The following is a 17506-nucleotide window of genomic DNA, read 5'->3' on the forward strand; positions in this document are numbered from 1 at the left end:
TTAAATATTTAATAATCGCTCTGAAAAATATTTTGTTAGTTTGATAGAAGAATTCAGTCCAAATGTAATAATCCCAGTCTGTCCCATCTTGACCTCATGGCTGCACATGTGGAGTTTATCACTGCAGATCAGTTACTTCCTTTGTTTTTAGCATTTTTACATTCATTCCTCGACGTTTCAGGTTTGACTACAATATAACCTCATTTTATTAGAGACTGTTCTGCTACATTACAGGTTCCACTTAGATTCATTCCTGTAATTGTTGTTCATGGAATCAATTAATTTTTTTAAATAAATGAAAAATAAAGGTTGTGATGAGGTCATCATGTGAAACTGGTACAGTTCAGTTCATGGAAAATCTGTAAAAGCCACAAGAACCTGTTTGTTATACAATAACTACAAGTGTGACACACTCCAATGTCCCAAATCAGCAACTGCACCAGTTTCACATGATGACCTCATCACAACTTTTAGAAAACGTTTCTCACACGATAATTTCTTCCAGTCTTCTTAATCTGCTGTCAATTTATGAAAAATAATCTGTAACTTTTGGAATCTGAATAAAAGATGATAACTGTGCAAAGTAAATACTGCACACTTTGTAAAAAATGTTGCGTTACAGTTTGAAATTGTTATGATGTGACTTTGTTTTAAAGTTTAAACTGTTTGTCTGTGAATCATTTGTTTAGCAGTCACTCTCCTCTTATGTTATAAACAGCAGAGTTTTCATGTTTCTCTTCTCATAACTGGATCATTCTTATGTGAACAGCTCCCAGTAAGCCCACTGTGACCCTGCAGTCATCCTGGACTCAGATATACAGCGGTGAGACAGTCACTGTCAGATGTGAGATTCAGGGAGGTGAAGGAGCTCAGTGGACGTATGAATGGAGACAAGGCCAGTCAAACATACCTGAAACATCCAGTGAATACAGAACCACAGTTACTGAGTCTGACAGAGGAGGATACAGCTGCCGGGGCAGAAGGGACTATTTGTTAACAGAGTGGAGTGATATCATCAGACTGACTGTATTATGTAAGTTGATCACATGACAGGACATTTTAATGTTAATTTATTTTACACATTTCATACAAAAGTACAACAAAATATCAACAAAAGTAAACAAAGTTTTAATGGAGTTATAAACAGTAATCACTCAAAAGAAAAATGTATTCAGTAAATCTGATGAAAATGAAATATAAACTGTAATGATCCCAGTTTCTTCACCTCAGTTGTTGCACATGTGGAGTTTTCATCACTGCAGCTCAGTGTCATGATGCAGATCTTTTGTTTTAGCATTTTTCTTTTTTCTAATTCCTCAAAGTTTCCATTTGACTACAATTTGGCCTCATTTTAGGAGAGACTGCTCTGCTACATTAGCCTTTCTCTAACTGCTGGTATGTTTACTCATAGCAGTATTTTTATTTATTTTTTACTTTATTTATCTTTACATTTTCCAAATTAAACATCTTGAATTTAGGGCAAAATAAGAATTTAATTTTATTCTGAATGAAGATTATTTTCTGTAAAACTGAACTCAGATAAATGTTTTTCAAAGGTTTTGTGTAGTTTTGACTGTGTTGCTACATGAAGACTTTGTTTTTCACCATTTATGAACTAATAATCACTTTATGAGAGCAGAGCAGCCTCCAGCTTTGAATCCATTGCTGGAAGTTTAACAGCATTGCTAGCAAACAAGAGCTAACTGACGACTCATGGATTATATGTTCATAAATGTCTACATATGTAAATATGAAGATGTAGAAATACGTAAATTGTTAAATATAAAGATCATTAAATTACCTGGTTTAATTTATTTATTTAAAAAAAAAACTTTTGATTTTCAAGCCAAATATCAGTCTGCTAATGATATATATATTTTTTTGAACAGCTCCTCCTAAGCCCACTGTGACCCTGCAGCCATCCGGGACTCAGATATACAGCAGTGTGATATACAGCGGTGAGACAGTCACTGTCAGATGTGAGATTCAGGGAGGTGAAGGAGCTCAGTGGACGTATGAATGGAGAACAGACAAGTTAAACACACCTCCAACATCCAGAGAATACACAATCAGCAGAGCTACTGAGTCTGACAGTGGAGGATACAGCTGCCGGGGTAAAAGAAGTTCCTCCTGGACAAAGTGGAGTGATGTCACCAAATTAACTGTATTATGTAAGTGGGACATATTCAGTAGGTTTGATGAAAAATGAAATACAAACGTAATGATCCCAGTTTCTTCACCTCAGTTATTGCACATGTGGAGTTTTCATCACTGCAGCTCAGTGTCATGATGCAGATCTTTTGTTTTAGCATTTAGCAAGTTTCGATTTGACTACAATTTGGCCTCATTTTAGGAGAGACTGCTCTGCTATGTTAGCCTTTCTCTAACTGCTGGTATGTTTACTCATAGCAGCAGTTTCTTTTACTTTATTTATCTTTAATTTGCCAAATTAAACATAATGAATTTGGGGCAAAATAAGAATGTAATTTTTTTCCAGTCTAGTTTCGGTCAATATTTGACTATAAAAATTGTTTATGCAATGTAAAATCTGAGAAACTGAAGTTGTTTACATGATATTGTGTGTTTATGTGTTGATGTTCAGTCTCACAGTTTAGTTTTGTGCACACCTGGTTGTTTTCAGTCACTTTGCTGGTAGATTCTAAATATCAGCAAATTACCAGGTTTAATATGTTTGTTTTTATTAAAGTTTTTAATGTTGATTTTCAGTCAAATTGACACTGCGATGAAAAAAAATTTGATTACCACGAACAAGAGCAATAAAACCAAGACAGCTTTAATGATCATTTCATATTTCTATAAGTCTGATGATGTTATATTTTTTATTTGAACAGCTCCTCCTAAGCCCACTGTGACCCTGCAGCCGTTCTGGACTCAGATATACAGCGGTGATACAGTCACTGTCAGATGTGAGATTCAGGGAGGTGAAGGAGCTCAGTGGACGTATGAATGGAGACGAGGCCAAGTAAACTTACAACATACATCCAGTGAATTCAGAATCAGCAGAGTTACTGAGTCTGATGGTGGAGGATACAGCTGCCGGTCCACAAGAAGCTCTTCCTGGACAGAGTGGAGTAATAGCACGCCATTGACAGTAATAAGTAAGTTGGACATATTTCACACATTTTAATTTATACTGAACAATGTTTCATCAACTCAACCAAACACTTTATCTTTCAACAGCACTGTAGGTTTATTTTGTTGTTTCGGATAAAAAGCAGTTTAAAATATCTTTTAGTGTCATTATAAAGATATTTAATAATCACTCAGTGAAACATCTGGAAAATATTTTGTTAGTTTGATAGAAGAATTCAGTCCAAATGTAATAATCCCAGTCTGTCCCATCTTGACCTCATGGCTGCACATGTGGAGTTTATCACTGCAGATCAGTTACTTCCTTTGTTTTTAGCATTTTTACATTAATTCCTCGACATTTCAGGTTTGGCTACAATATAACCTCATTTTATTAGAGACTGTTCTGCTACATTACAGGTTCCACTTAGATTCTTTCCTGTAATTGTTGTTAATGGCATTCAGTTATTTTAATTAATGAAAAATAAAGGTGTTCATGAGTGTCATAATATCTTTAATGATACGACAGCTAGAAGAACCTCCAGTGTAGAACAGATGCATTAGTGGAATGTTGTTTTACAGTTTGAAATTGTTATGATGTGACTTTGTTTTAAAGTTTAAACTGTTTGTCTGTGAATCAGCTGTTTTGCAGTCACTCTCCTCTTATGTTATAAAAAGCCATGTTTTTATGTTTCTCTTCTTCTAACTGGATCATTCTTATGTGAACAGTTCCCAGTAAGCCCACTGTGACCCTGCAGCCACCCTGGACTCAGATATACAGCGGTGAGACAGTCACTGTCAGCTGTGACATTCAGGGAGGTGAAGGAGCTCAGTGGACGTATGAATGGAGACGAGGCCAGAAAAACATACCTGAAACATCCAGTGAATACACAATCACAGTTACTGAATCTGATGGTGAAGGATACAGCTGCCGGGGCAGAAGGGACTATTTGTTAACAGAGTGGAGTGACATCATCAGACTGACTGTATTAAGTAAGTTTCATCCACATCATCTGCCATCAAAATAAGTGAAATCACTTGTTTTGCAGCTTTGTAGCTGTTTCTTTTGTGCTGTTAAGTAAAATATTTTTCTTTTATTCTGATAACAAAAAACTGTAAAAAGCAGCTTTTTATTCACAGTGAAGAGAACAAAACATATCAGAGTAACGTCTCTGCTGTGCAGCTCTAATACATGAAGTGCAGAACAAATGCTGAACCTGTTTCAGCTGCTCCAACACATCCACTAAGAACAACAGTAACATCCAATATTTTCTCTTCTGCATTTGTCTTATTTTTATTTTTTACTTGTTTCACCAACATATGATGCAGTTACTTCAGTTGTTTTTAACATGTTACCTCTTTTAAATTAATCTTAGAGGTTTTTGTTAAAGAGTCTGCTCTCATCAGAAACACACACTGCATCTTTTTCACTTAATGAACTCTGAACTGCAGACAACAATATGGCCTCATTTTATAGAGATTGACAGACCACGTGACTTTCACGCATTGCTTTGTGGGTACCCGTGGCAACAAAATCAAAACACTGCATCAAGCACTAGTATTTCCAGCACCGGTAATCATTAATTCTGCGGTTTTAATCCCTACTTGCATTTTATTTGCCCCAAAAACAGTTATGTACAAAACGACGGACAACACGGCAGGTCCGTACAAAGACAGACTTGACGAAAAGGCAAAAAAAAAAAGGACAAGGAAAAAAAATCAAAGGAGTAAAAGGGTCAGACCCATACGAGCATACAGAGTGGAGTAAGGACGTTAGCGTGCTGCCCAACTTTCATCACGCACATTTTATTATTATATGGTCCTAAGTTTTAGTGCATACACTCACAGGATGTTTATTAACTTCAGATCCCTGCAACAAGCCCAGGTCCAGTTTACTTTGGTGATTTGGACTATTCCATTTCACAGCTGTTGTTAAATTATTTTCCTCTATCTCCTGTACAGGCAAACGCAATCTATTTGTCGTTTCAGGTTGTAGTATTACACAACATTTTCGGATCTGATAGAAAAAAAATGAGTGTTTCGTAATTCATTCAATTTATTGTCTTTATTTATAACTGGCATTATTGTTTCATTCTATTATAGAATCTTACAAGAAAGATGCAAAATTGTATTCCATCATGCTTTATTAGCTGCTTCGCTGACAAACAAATCAACAATGCAAAAAAAAAAAAAACACAACATACTGGAAAACAGTTATTCATCACTTGATTGCTTCAATACAACCCTTGGGCACATATATGCGGGACGTTTCGTGGCTGTTTTGATATCGCTCTCTCTCTTAACCGATCAAATCTCGCTGTGGTGTTTAAACTTGGTATGACCAGGTTGATAGAGGGTGCCCAGTCTGGATCGCATTCCAGCATTTTGTAGGTTGGTTTTCCTACAAAACACAACAAACATTGGCCCGCAAAGCCACAGTGAACAAAGCAGCATAGTGCAACGAATTCAATTCAAATCAATAAAAGACTTATTTGTAAACTACATCAACAATTATGTTATGATAAATTACAACAGAAGACCTACCTTTGTGGAAATGCTTGGAGCAGACTAACATGTGAGCTGAAGTGTTCCTGGACGTTATATTTGGTCTTCGAATGGCTGCAATCCAGGCCATCTGTCGCCTCTTTGTTGCATCGGAAACATGGCTTGAACAATTTCTCTTCCACGACGTAATCCGATAAAAAAACTATCTCTTTACTAGGGGTGCAACGATATTCGTATTGATATTGAACCGTTCGATACAGTGCTTTCGGTTCGGTACGCATATGTATCGAACAATACAACATTTGTAATTTATTTTATCAACTTTCCTTCTGACGATGCTGTCTGTGTTGAGCGCTCAGTGAATCTGTGTTCGACTACTCCGCCTAGGCTGCACTGTCGAACCTGAAAGCACTAGTGGGAACACAACGAATATGACTGCACATTTACGCTGACATCATCCTAGTGCAAAGACAAAAACAACAAGCATGCATGCTACAAACTTTACCCGAGTCATTTAGACAGCCGTTAGCACAGGATTCTCCTTATGGGGACCTGATATGTTTAATATGCTGCTGAGAATATAGCCCAGAAGAAGCGTATAGTATAGCTTTTATTTTGGAAAGAGACATTTCTCTGTAATAAACTCTCTTTTCCAAAGATGAGTGATTCCTCAATCAGATACAGGGCTTGCAATATCGCTAGCCCGACGTCCTGGGGCTAGCGATTTTTCCAGTCGGGCTACCAAAATCTATCTCTTCCCTGCCCGTCTGTCATGGTCCTGGGCCATGTTGGCCCAGTGTTCTTAGTTTTCTTGTATTTTTGTATTCAGTTCCCTGTTTAGGTTCTGTTTCCTGAGTTGCCCTATTATGTGGTTCCCTGTGTGCTTTCCCTTTGTGACTCTCACCCCCCCGTGTGCCCCTCTATGTATTCATGAGCCCTTGTCCCCTTTCGTGTTTTATTCCATGTTTTCCCCAGCCTGTTATGTCTGTGTTCTCCCCGTGCTCTCTCCTCTTGTCTGAACCTCTGTACTTCCTGTTTTACTTTGACAGTCTCTCGTCAGTATGCGTCATGTTGTGTTCACTCCTGCCCTGTCTCGTTATGGTTATCAGTGTCACCTGTGTTCCCCGTGTGTTCCCACTCCCCTCGTTAACCCTCTGTGTATTTCTGTCTGCGTCTCCCTCTGTTCAGCGTGACGTCGTCCCTCATGTTGTGTGGATCTCCCTGTGTCTCTGCGTATGTTAGTTTTTCCCCAGTCTAGTTTTGTATCGCCTATCATCTTCTGTTACGCAATAAAGCTGCCTTTTGAGTTTATTCCCTCGTGCCTGTGAGTCCTGCATTTTGGGTCCTACTCCTGCCTGCCGCACAGCATTCCATGACAGTACGACGTCAACAGATATGGACCCAGCAGACTTACCCGGGGAGAGCGATCTGATACGTGTCCAACGCCTAGTCGAGTGGATAACTCACACTTCCAATACAAGGGCCAAGATTGTGGGGATAAATGCTATCGAAGCAATCCTCAAAGGAAATTCTCATCTCCGCCAGGTCAGTGGATGTTTGGACCTATTGGCCAATTTGAATAACGCCCGGGAGGCGGCGCGAACTCGGGAAATATCAGACTTGGCCCAGCAGCAACAGACAACAGCCACCCTGGAGCAGCCGCGTCAGTTTCACCGGCCGGATGTGGTTTTTCCCGGCCCTTTGGAGCCATCTGCGGGGAAAAAGAAACGGCATTCACGCCGCCGACGCGCCACCCCACAGCCGGACATTCAGCCTTCTAATTCACCTGTTGTGCTACCAGAAGCTCAGTCGGCTCCCTCGCAGCCCGTCCCAGCTCAGTTAGCTCCCTCGCAGCCCGTCCCAGCTCAGCCAGCTCCCTCGCAGCCCATCCCAGCTCAGCCAGCTCCCTCGCAGCCCGTCCCAGCTCAGCCAGCTCCCTCGCAGCCCGTCCCAGCTCAGCCAGCTCCCTCGCAGCCCGTCCCAGCTCAGCCAGCTCCCTCGCAGCCCGTCCCAGCTCCGTTAGCTCCCTCGCAGCCCTTCACAGCTCCGTTAGCTCCCTCGCAGCCCTTCACAGCTCCGTTAGCTCCCTCGCAGTCCTTCACAGCTCCGTTAGCTCCCTCGCAGTCCTTCACAGCTCCGTTAGCTCCCTCGCAGTCCTTCACAGCTCCGTTAGCTCCCTCGCAGTCCTTCACAGCTCCGTTAGCTCCCTCGCAGCCACCCTCAGTTCAGTCTCCTGTGTCCCCGTTAGCTCAGCCATTAACTCCACCACAAGCTCCATTTTCACCTCTACCATCGCTTCAGTCATCAGTTCGGTCTGCCACTCAGTCGCCCTTAGCTCCATCATCCACACTGCCACCTGTTTCTCTTCCACCACAACCGTCACTACACCCAGCCACTCAGGCTGCTACTCAGCCAGTCATTCAACCCATAGCCCTGCCGTTGCCATACCCTGTAGCTGAGCCACTAGCCCTCCGACCCACAGCCACTTCAGCCACTCCTTCACCCGTTACACCTCCACTACAACCATCAGTGCAGTCTCCAGTGTCCCCAGTGCAGTCTCCGGTGTCCCCAGTGCAGTCTCCGGTGTCCCCAGTGCAGTCTCCGGTGTCCCCAGTGCAGTCTCCGGTGTCCCCAGTGCAGTCTCCGGTGTCCCCAGTGCAGTCTCCGGTGTCCCCAGTGCAGCCTCCTTTAGCACAGTCACCCACTCAACCACCAGCACCACAACCGTCACTACCTCTAGTTCATTCCCCTGTGAAGTCGTTAACTCCACCCTCACCACCACCGTTACTACAGACATCAGTTCAGTCCCCTGTGCAGTCATTTACTTCTCCACCGTTAGCAGCTCAGGTCCCCGTGTGTCCAGCAGCTCAGGTCCCCGTGTGTCCAGCAGCTCAGGTCCCCGTGTGTCCAGCAGCTCAGCTCGCACCTGAACCTTTGGCCCAGTTCCCCGTAGCAGTGCGGTTTTCTAGCCAGCTTAACATTGAGCCCGGGGTCCCAATCCTCTCTGGCTCTACTTCAGCTCCTGCTGGAAGCTCGGATGAGCTCATCCAGGACTCCGCGGCTCCCACGCCGCCATCTACCTCGTCCGCTGGGGGTTCCAGTGAGCCCGGCCAGCACCTCCCTGTCTCCGCTGGAGGGTCCGAGAGGCCCGTTCAGCCTCCTGTCTCCGCTGGAGGGTCCGAGGGGCCCGTTCAGCCTCCTGTCTCCGCTGGAGGGTCCGAGGGGCCCGTTCAGCCTCCTGTCTCCGCTGGAGGGTCCGAGGGGCCCGTTCAGCCTCCTGTCTCCGCTGGAGGGTCCGAGGGGCCCGTTCAGCCTCCTGTCTCCGCTGGAGGGTCCGAGGGGCCCGTTCAGCCTCACGCCGCATCAGCTGGAGGGCCCGAGGAGCCTGTCCAGCCGCCATCTGCGACCGCCTCGTCATCACCTGGCCCGGCTACATCCGCCTGTGCTTCTGCTACGCCTGGCCCGGCCTCAGCCTCTGCAACCTCGCCTGGCCCGGCCTCAGCCTCTGCAACCTCGCCTGGCCCGGCCTCAGCCTCTGCAACCTCGCCTGGCCCGGCCTCAGCCTCTGCAACCTCGCCTGGCCCGGCCTCAGCCTTTGCAACCTCGCCTGGCCCGGCCTCAGCCTCTTCAGAGCCTTCGTCTGCCGCAGCCTCCTCTTCAGAGCCTTCGTCTGCCGCAGCCTCCTCTTCAGAGCCTTCGTCTGCCGCAGCCTCCTCTTCAGAGCCTTCGTCTGCCGCAGCCTCCTCTTCAGAGCCTTCGTCTGCCGCAGCCTCCTCTTCAGAGCCTTCGTCTGCCGCAGCCTCCTCTTCAGAGCCTTCGTCTGCCGCAGCCTCCTCTTCAGAGCCTTCGTCTGCCGCAGCCTCCTCTTCAGAGCCTTCGTCTGCCGCAGCCTCCTCTTCAGAGCCTTCGTCTGCCGCAGCCTCCTCTTCAGAGCCTTCGTCTGCCGCAGCCTCCTCTTCAGAGCCTTCGTCTGCCGCAGCCTCCTCATCAGCTGCTTCGTCTGGTCCAGCATCCTCATCAGCTGCTTCGTCTGGTCCAGCCTCCTCATCAGCTGCTTCGTCTGGTCCAGCCTCCTCATCAGCTGCTTCGTCTGGTCCAGCCTCCTCATCAGCTGCCTCGTCTGGTCCAGCCTCCTCATCAGCTGCCTCGTCTGGTCCAGCCTCCTCATCAGCTGCCTCGTCTGGTCCAGCCTCCTCATCAGCTGCCTCGTCTGGTCCAGCCTCCTCATCAGCTGCCTCGTCTGGTCCAGCCTCCTCATCAGCTGCCTCGTCTGGTCCAGCCTCCTCATCAGCTGCCTCGTCTGGTCCAGCCTCCTCATCAGCTGCCTCGTCTGGTCCTGCGCCCACCAGGCCATGGCCAGCACGCCTGAGACTGGAGGGCCGCCGCTGCCTTCCGCGCGGTCGGCCTCCTGAACTGCTCCGTCGTCTCCTTCGCCGCCGCCGTTGCCTTGCGCACGGCCGGCCTCCTGAACTGTTTCCGCGTCGCCGCCGTTGCCTTGCGCACGGCCGGCCTCCTGAACTATTTCCGCGTCGCCGCCGTTGCCTTGCGCACGGTCGGCCCCCTGAACCGCTCTGTGTTTGGGTTATTTTCTTGGGCTCCGGTGTTTGCTGTGCTCTTTTGTTTTCTGTTCCGGGCCCTCCGTCCTGGGCCCCCGCCGCCCGCCCTGGGTTGTTTTCTGTTTGGTTTTGTTTCTCTGTGTTTGGGCTGTCTGGAGCCAGCCCTTGAGGGGGGGGTACTGTCATGGTCCTGGGCCATGTTGGCCCAGTGTTCTTAGTTTTCTTGTATTTTTGTATTCAGTTCCCTGTTTAGGTTCTGTTTCCTGAGTTGCCCTATTATGTGGTTCCCTGTGTGCTTTCCCTTTGTGACTCTCACCCCCCCGTGTGCCCCTCTATGTATTCATGAGCCCTTGTCCCCTTTCGTGTTTTATTCCATGTTTTCCCCAGCCTGTTATGTCTGTGTTCTCCCCGTGCTCTCTCCTCTTGTCTGAACCTCTGTACTTCCTGTTTTACTTTGACAGTCTCTCGTCAGTATGCGTCATGTTGTGTTCACTCCTGCCCTGTCTCGTTATGGTTATCAGTGTCACCTGTGTTCCCCGTGTGTTCCCACTCCCCTCGTTAACCCTCTGTGTATTTCTGTCTGCGTCTCCCTCTGTTCAGCGTGACGTCGTCCCTCATGTTGTGTGGATCTCCCTGTGTCTCTGCGTATGTTAGTTTTTCCCCAGTCTAGTTTTGTATCGCCTATCATCTTCTGTTACGCAATAAAGCTGCCTTTTGAGTTTATTCCCTCGTGCCTGTGAGTCCTGCATTTTGGGTCCTACTCCTGCCTGCCGCACAGCATTCCATGACACCGTCGGGCTATTGTAGGAAGGAAAAATATATGTCAATGCTTTTGCATTCTTTCGGAAATGTAGCTGGGTAATTATGTCATTGGCATCGGTGAGCCACTGTCAATATGTGACATATTGAAATCACGTTTGAATTTGCGCTTGTTTTTTTGCTTTCACTTTGCAATCGTGCGAACTGTGTATAGAGAGTGACAGCACTGATTGGTGAGTGATGATAATTTGTGCACCAATTCCTCTGACATCGTCTTATTAATCGTTAGCTTACTACGCAAACATGACAAGTGAAATCTCCCGCAGCTTAAACATGTGAGAGGTTGATCGCGCAGAGAATCGCTGAGCTTATGTGAGTGTGTGTGTAAAAGGAGCAGGATATATATTTTAGTTCTGCTGAGCCAAATAAGACAGGTCAGGGTGAAGAAGTGACAGCCAAAGAAAAGCTTACCGCAAAACGGAAAAGTTATTACAAATCAGACTATAAGGCAAAAAGAAAGTGCAGCTTTATGGTTTCATGGACAAAAGAATTTCTGTGGCTGCAATATGACGAGCTAAATAACCAGGGCTGCACATAAGTGGTCCGCAGGTGCGCATTCGCTGTCAAAATAAAAAACACGCACAAGGGTTAGGGTTAAATTTAAAAACTGTACTTTTGAGTTAAAATATATATTTATAATTTTAATAAATGACAAATTAAAAAGGCATGAACATTTGTTTTTGTATCGAAAAAATATCGAACCGTGACACCAAAGTATCGAACCGAACCGAACCGTGAATTTTGTGTATCGTTGCACCCCTACTCTTTACCCGTCGGCTTCTCGTGGCTGTCATGCGTCACTATACGGCTAAGCTACTCACCCAGAGAAGAACGGCTGCTGCTGCCATCATCATCCGTCATCATTTCTGCTACCCTGGCAGGGCTAGGGGCCAGGACTCTCCTCTTCGGGTTCTTGGGGGATGTTGCTAGCTCCGGGTCAGATAACAGGCACCACACCCGCAGTAGATGTGCTGCTCGGTGTGAGGTCTTGCAGCAAGCTATCAAATACGGTGCATTTCTTGGCTTTTATTCAATTCAATTTGCATAATTCGAGACTCACCAGGATATTCTTCACACAATACATTAACTCTGTAGCTCAACAGGATTGAAAGTTCCACAACAGCTTTGTGCATCTACAAAACAAAATCACTGCTCAAAACAAAGTTTCATGGAGCTCTTTTACCCATTAAACACAGTGCAATATACAGAGAGATGTACCTTGCTCCAGACAATATGGAGCACATATAATGCACAGCGTAGCGCTGCGGTGCATTCAAGGTACATAGGAAAACTTAAACTTAACAAAAAGTAAAACTTAAAAAAAATACCATTTACAATAAAAATAACCATGGGTTTCATAGACATTTACAGATAACTAGGACCAGAGTCTTTGTTCACACCAGCAGTTTATACCTAGCTGCCCTAAAATAACAGATCAGGGTGAACTTTGAACTTGTTTTTGGGAAACAGAAGGCATGGAAATATACAAACAGTTTCCAGTTTACATTAATTTATGCATCCAAAAACCAGAGTAAAATAAATAAAAGTAAAACAATAATATAAATAAATGTCTCTCTCTCTGTCCAGTTCAAGTTAGTTTGACTCTTATATGTGTTAACTACAAGTTAACCTGTGTTAGCTCCTTCAGGGTTAACCAGCTTTCTTTCAGCTGCTCTTCAAACTCTGATCAATATGAGCCGACTCAGTTTACTCACTAGACCTGCAGAGTGGCTGTTTAGGAATAATCAGTAACACAGTGAGTTACCAGTACAACACCAACACAACGAATGGAATTACAACACTGAAAGCACAAAATCAGCTGTCCACAGATTTACAGAGAAACCTTTCACAGTCACAGTCTGGTGTGGAATCAGTTCTTGGATTAAATCCTCTGTGTGTCGCAGTAACAGAGTTTATGGTGGAGTCGTGTCACAGTTTAGAAGTGTGAGTCAGTTTCTCTGGAATATGAGTTGATCCAGCAGGAATCCAGGGGTTTTGTTAAGGTCTTAAGGTCGGGGGTTCTAATCCACTGAACGGCTACCCTGAGCTACCCCTGAGCAAGGTACCATCCCTACACACTGCTCCCCGGGCGCCCAGTGGCTGCTAACTGCTTCACTGAGTGAATGGGTTAAATGCAGAGAGGAGTTTCCCCATGGGGATCAATAAAGTATACATTATTATTAGGAACAGAAGATTTCAGTGGAAGTTCAGATCTCCTAGAGGTGGATCATTAAGGTTCAGCAGTATCAGGTTTCAACGCCAAGATCTGCACTCGGCTAATTAACCTGGCCTGTTGTGCAACATAAACACTGAGGTCTTATTCCAGCATTCCTAACAGTTCAGCTGGAAATCACATCCAAACTGCTCCCTGTAATGGCAGCGTGCTTATTAATGTGGCCTAAAGACATCTGTGCACATTGACAGGAAATGTCAGCTTCCACAGCAAAAGAATATAAAACAACCTTACTAGGTCTCATCTTAGCTATCAGAGGCTTCCACAGCAGATTTAGTAAAGAACACAAGAACATAGCATGCTAACTGACACCAAAGAAAACCAACTGTGACTCACCAAATCCTCATTCAAACTCCATCAAACAGATTTTATCCACCAGGACTGAAGTTGGACACCATCACTGTGAAAGACTGGAAGTAAAAATGCATCTGTTTATAACTTGCTCTGCTGTTGAATCTCTTCCCCTCACTCAGGTTTCTCCTGCTTGCTGTCATATTTTCTTTAAGCTGTTTGAACACTTTGTAAAATGTGTTTCTGTTCATATAGACTGAGATTATTATTCTTTGTATGAACTGAGCTCACTGTTCAGAGACTGTACTACACGTTCACTGAGAGAAAATCTTTGTTGAACAGATAAACCCCGTCCTGTCCTCACTGTGTCTCCATCATGGCTGAGTCCTGGAGCCTCAGTAACTCTGAACTGTGAGGTTGAACATCCGTCTGCAGGATGGAGCTTCTACTGGTATAAAGCTGTTCCTGATCTGAAAACATTCAACTATAAATCCTCCAGTTATGAGCTGCTACCTGATGGCAGTGGGACTGCACAGGACTCCTACATCATTCATGGACAGACACACACAGCAGGATATGTGTGCAGAGCTGGAAGAGGAGACCCAGAGTATCACACTGATCACAGTCAACCAAAGTTTGTCTGGTCTGCAGGTCAGTTTGTTTCTCTCTGTCCTTTCAATAAGCTCATGTTAGGACATCATTTTTATTCAACAACATTTAGACCGTTAAAATCTCATCTCCATGACAACCATTTATGCCTGTGTACATTAAAACTCCCCAAAAGAAGAACTGAACTGAATATTTTCCTTTCTCTCTGTGATCAAACCAAACTGAATTTCTTACTTTCCTTTTCTTATTTTTCAGTTTTTATTTAATGAGATAACATGAAAAACAAAAGACATCTATGAGATTTTAAATGTTTTGATATTTAAACTCATGTTTCTGTTTGTACTGATTATTTTTACTTAGTGCACAGACAGGATTTACACAGTTAAGACTCTTTGTTTGGTGCTCAGGTAGGTGCTCAGATAAAAAAGTCAAATATAGTTAATAAAGAAACAAAGATGTCAGCAGGCAGGTTAACAGCTCTGACAAATACAAGAGAAACACTGACTACAGATGGACGCTAGAAGAAGACGTCACAAATAACAGCTGCTGTTATTGTTCATTTAAAATATACTTCAAAGGTTTTTAGTTTTGGTCCTGCTGCTGCAAAATATCTCACTGTAGAAGGAATCTGTGAAACAGACAATATCACAGAATTATGACAGAAACATTACAGCAAATGACTGAAGTGTGTTCAGAGTGATCTGTATCAGGTGGATGATGCTGAGAGTGATGACTCAAAGCTCATGATGTCACATGACGTGTACCAAGCTCTACATGAGCTGCCAGCAGATAAAGCATGTGGGTTAGATCATCTTAAACATGTCAGTATTCGGCTCCTTTGTTTTCCATTGATTTGACTGTCTGTGTGATTCAGGGCTTGTTGTCAGACTCAGTGTTGTCTCACCAAACAAACACTTTATCATATTGAACTATTAAATTTGATTTTCAAAACAAAAGCTTCAAACAAACAAATATTTTCACTGTGATATTTTGAATCCTAACATCTGTGAGCTTTGTCTCTTCACTGCATGTTGTTTCCAGATGTTCATTCAGCAGCGTCTCTCACAGTGAGTCCTGACAGAGTGCAACACTTCACCTCTGACTCTGTCTCACTGACCTGTGAGGGAAACTTCACTGAGTGGAGAGTGAGGAAGTTCTCTGAGGACGGCCGACTCTCTGACTGTAGGAGAATGACTGGATCCACATGTGACATCCACACATCAAAGTCAGATACTGGAGTGTACTGGTGTGAGTCTGGATCGGGAGAGTTCAGCAGTGCAGTCAACATCACTGTACAGAGTATGTTATTATACATTTACTTCTTGGATCTGAATCATTTAGACGTCACATGAACATTTGTCTCAGCTTTGCTGTATGTGAAGTAATTCTATGTGGCAAAACAAAAAAAATTCTGACAATTTTAGACAGAAAAGCATCAAAATATTCTAATTTGTTGGTCTCATTTCATTCTATTTTTTCATAATTACGTTTGTAAAAATTTGCAGACAGTAATTTTATATGATCTGTGTCAGAATAAAACTCTACAAAGCTCAACATCTCGGTCATCAGATTAAATGAACTTTTATTGTCTCCATTCAGAAAAATTCAGGCAAACACGTGATGCAAAATAAGACAAACATACAAATGTTTACAATTTCAAGTATAACCATTAAATTATGTCACTGTTAATAATTTGACTCCTGCAGGGAGGATGAAGGGAGCATCCCAACTATATTTCCAGTCCTCTTAATCAAATTTTGAATTTGGGATCTGAGCTTGACAGAAAGTTTGTAGTGATATCACGAATAGCAGATTCAACAATCGCCATATAAAATAGTAATATGATGCATTTATTTACTCCATGGACCCTCAGCCTTCGAAAAATGCAAATGGTGACTACACGAATGATCCACATGATGAACCTTAAATGTTGTCACTTGTTCAAACTTCTATCCAGTCATTAAAACCAGGCTAAGATCTCCAAAAGGAAAAGTTTGTAAGAACTTTTATAAAACTATTATGTAATATATTGTCAGGTTTAATATCGGTGAGTTTCAGGTCTCAAGTGTGGGACTCAGGTGAAAAAAGCAGAGGATGTAATCAGTGGAATTTTCTTTATTCACACAAAGGATAATTCATTTAACACAACAGATTGCAAACTTCGACTCAGTCAACAAGAACAAAACATAAATGAACCTAAACTTAATGAGTGAGTCCTACAAAAACATCTTAACTGAGGTGAGAGAGACAGGCCAGAGGAGCGGACATAACAGCGTGAGGGCGACAGATCTGTGGGAGAGGAGAGAGCAGTTAGGGCAGGAAATCTGAGGGAATGTGACAAGACAGAGAGTGTTCATAAAGTGACTGCAACTATGCCTTATTTGAGTCCAGACTAGGTGGGAGTAAAGGATAACGCAGAGGCCCAAGGAAACTGCTGAACGATGGGCAGGCAGGCAAGTGAGGAAGAGGCTCCGAGGGGGCAGCAGTGGTGGTGAATAGGGGGGTAATGATCCAAGGTGGCAGGCGTCTGACTGGAGGTGAATGATGGCATGAAAATGAATCTTGAAGCAGGAAGAAACTGAAACAAGGGGAAAATCTGTTAGCATAAAAATCTTATTTTCCTAGAAAGGATCCCAGCAGACCTGCCTGGTTACCTCACTGACGAGCTGCAGTCATGTTAACTATCCATTAACATTTGGCTACAGCCACCGAGGTCTTCAAGGTCAACTTTATGACTAAAAAAAATCCTTATGACACAGAAACTATGATTCTTACAAAGGTGTTGTCAACATATAGAAAGTAATGTATAAAGATTTAAAATATCATTTGTTTGACCTCTGACCTCACTTTTACATTTCTTATCGCCCTTTCTTGTCATGTTGAAAAAATCTGCCTTTGGACTTATTTTTGCTGAACTACAAACTTCTCACAGTACAAATAAAAAAAAAAATACACTGAAAATACAATACTGTTTTCTTTGAAAGTAAATGCTGTCAACAGAGTGAGCTGCCTTAGCAGAGATTTGTGCTCTCAGAGTTCTTCTTTTACACTTTATTAATAATTAATTATTATTTGTTGTTGCAGTAACTGTGTCAGGAGCTGACAGCTCTTCATCTCCTGTGTGGTTGATGGTTGGACTGGTTTGTGGAGTCTCTCTCATTATTATTCTCCTGCTCTTGTTGTATCGCTGCAGACAGTCCAAGTGTAAGAGCCTCTTCTTTTCATGCTGTATTAGAGAGTTTATTTACTACATACACTTTAATTATTCACACATATACATGTATTCTGATCTCATGACACTAAATATCAGTGGAACAATTTATACATGACAAACATGTGTAATAACATTTGTCTCTTTCACAGATTCCTGCTTCACCAGGTTGGTAAAATACTTTTTATTATT

At 43.6% G+C, this 17506-nt stretch overlaps 1 protein-coding gene across 1 annotated transcript in view; it reads left to right on the forward strand.

Moving 5' to 3' along the window:
- LOC147335636 (basement membrane-specific heparan sulfate proteoglycan core protein-like) overlaps positions 1-17506 on the forward strand; it is a 62784-nt gene that overhangs the window by 25195 nt on the left and 20083 nt on the right. Inside the window, exons 5-8 of the mRNA XM_086286102.1 lie at positions 770-1033; positions 1890-2171; positions 2853-3119; positions 3820-4083. Coding sequence (XP_086142228.1) covers positions 770-1033; positions 1890-2171; positions 2853-3119; positions 3820-4083 — 1077 coding nt within the window. The remainder of the gene's footprint in view (positions 1-769; positions 1034-1889; positions 2172-2852; positions 3120-3819; positions 4084-17506) is intronic.

Source organism: Aulonocara sp. 'chitande type north' Nkhata Bay, linkage group LG3 (genome assembly GCF_057382095.1).
Source record: "Aulonocara sp. 'chitande type north' Nkhata Bay isolate Kocher_YH1m ecotype deep benthic linkage group LG3, A_spYH_male_GT1.1, whole genome shotgun sequence".
NCBI lineage: Eukaryota > Metazoa > Chordata > Actinopteri > Cichliformes > Cichlidae > Aulonocara > Aulonocara sp. 'chitande type north' Nkhata Bay.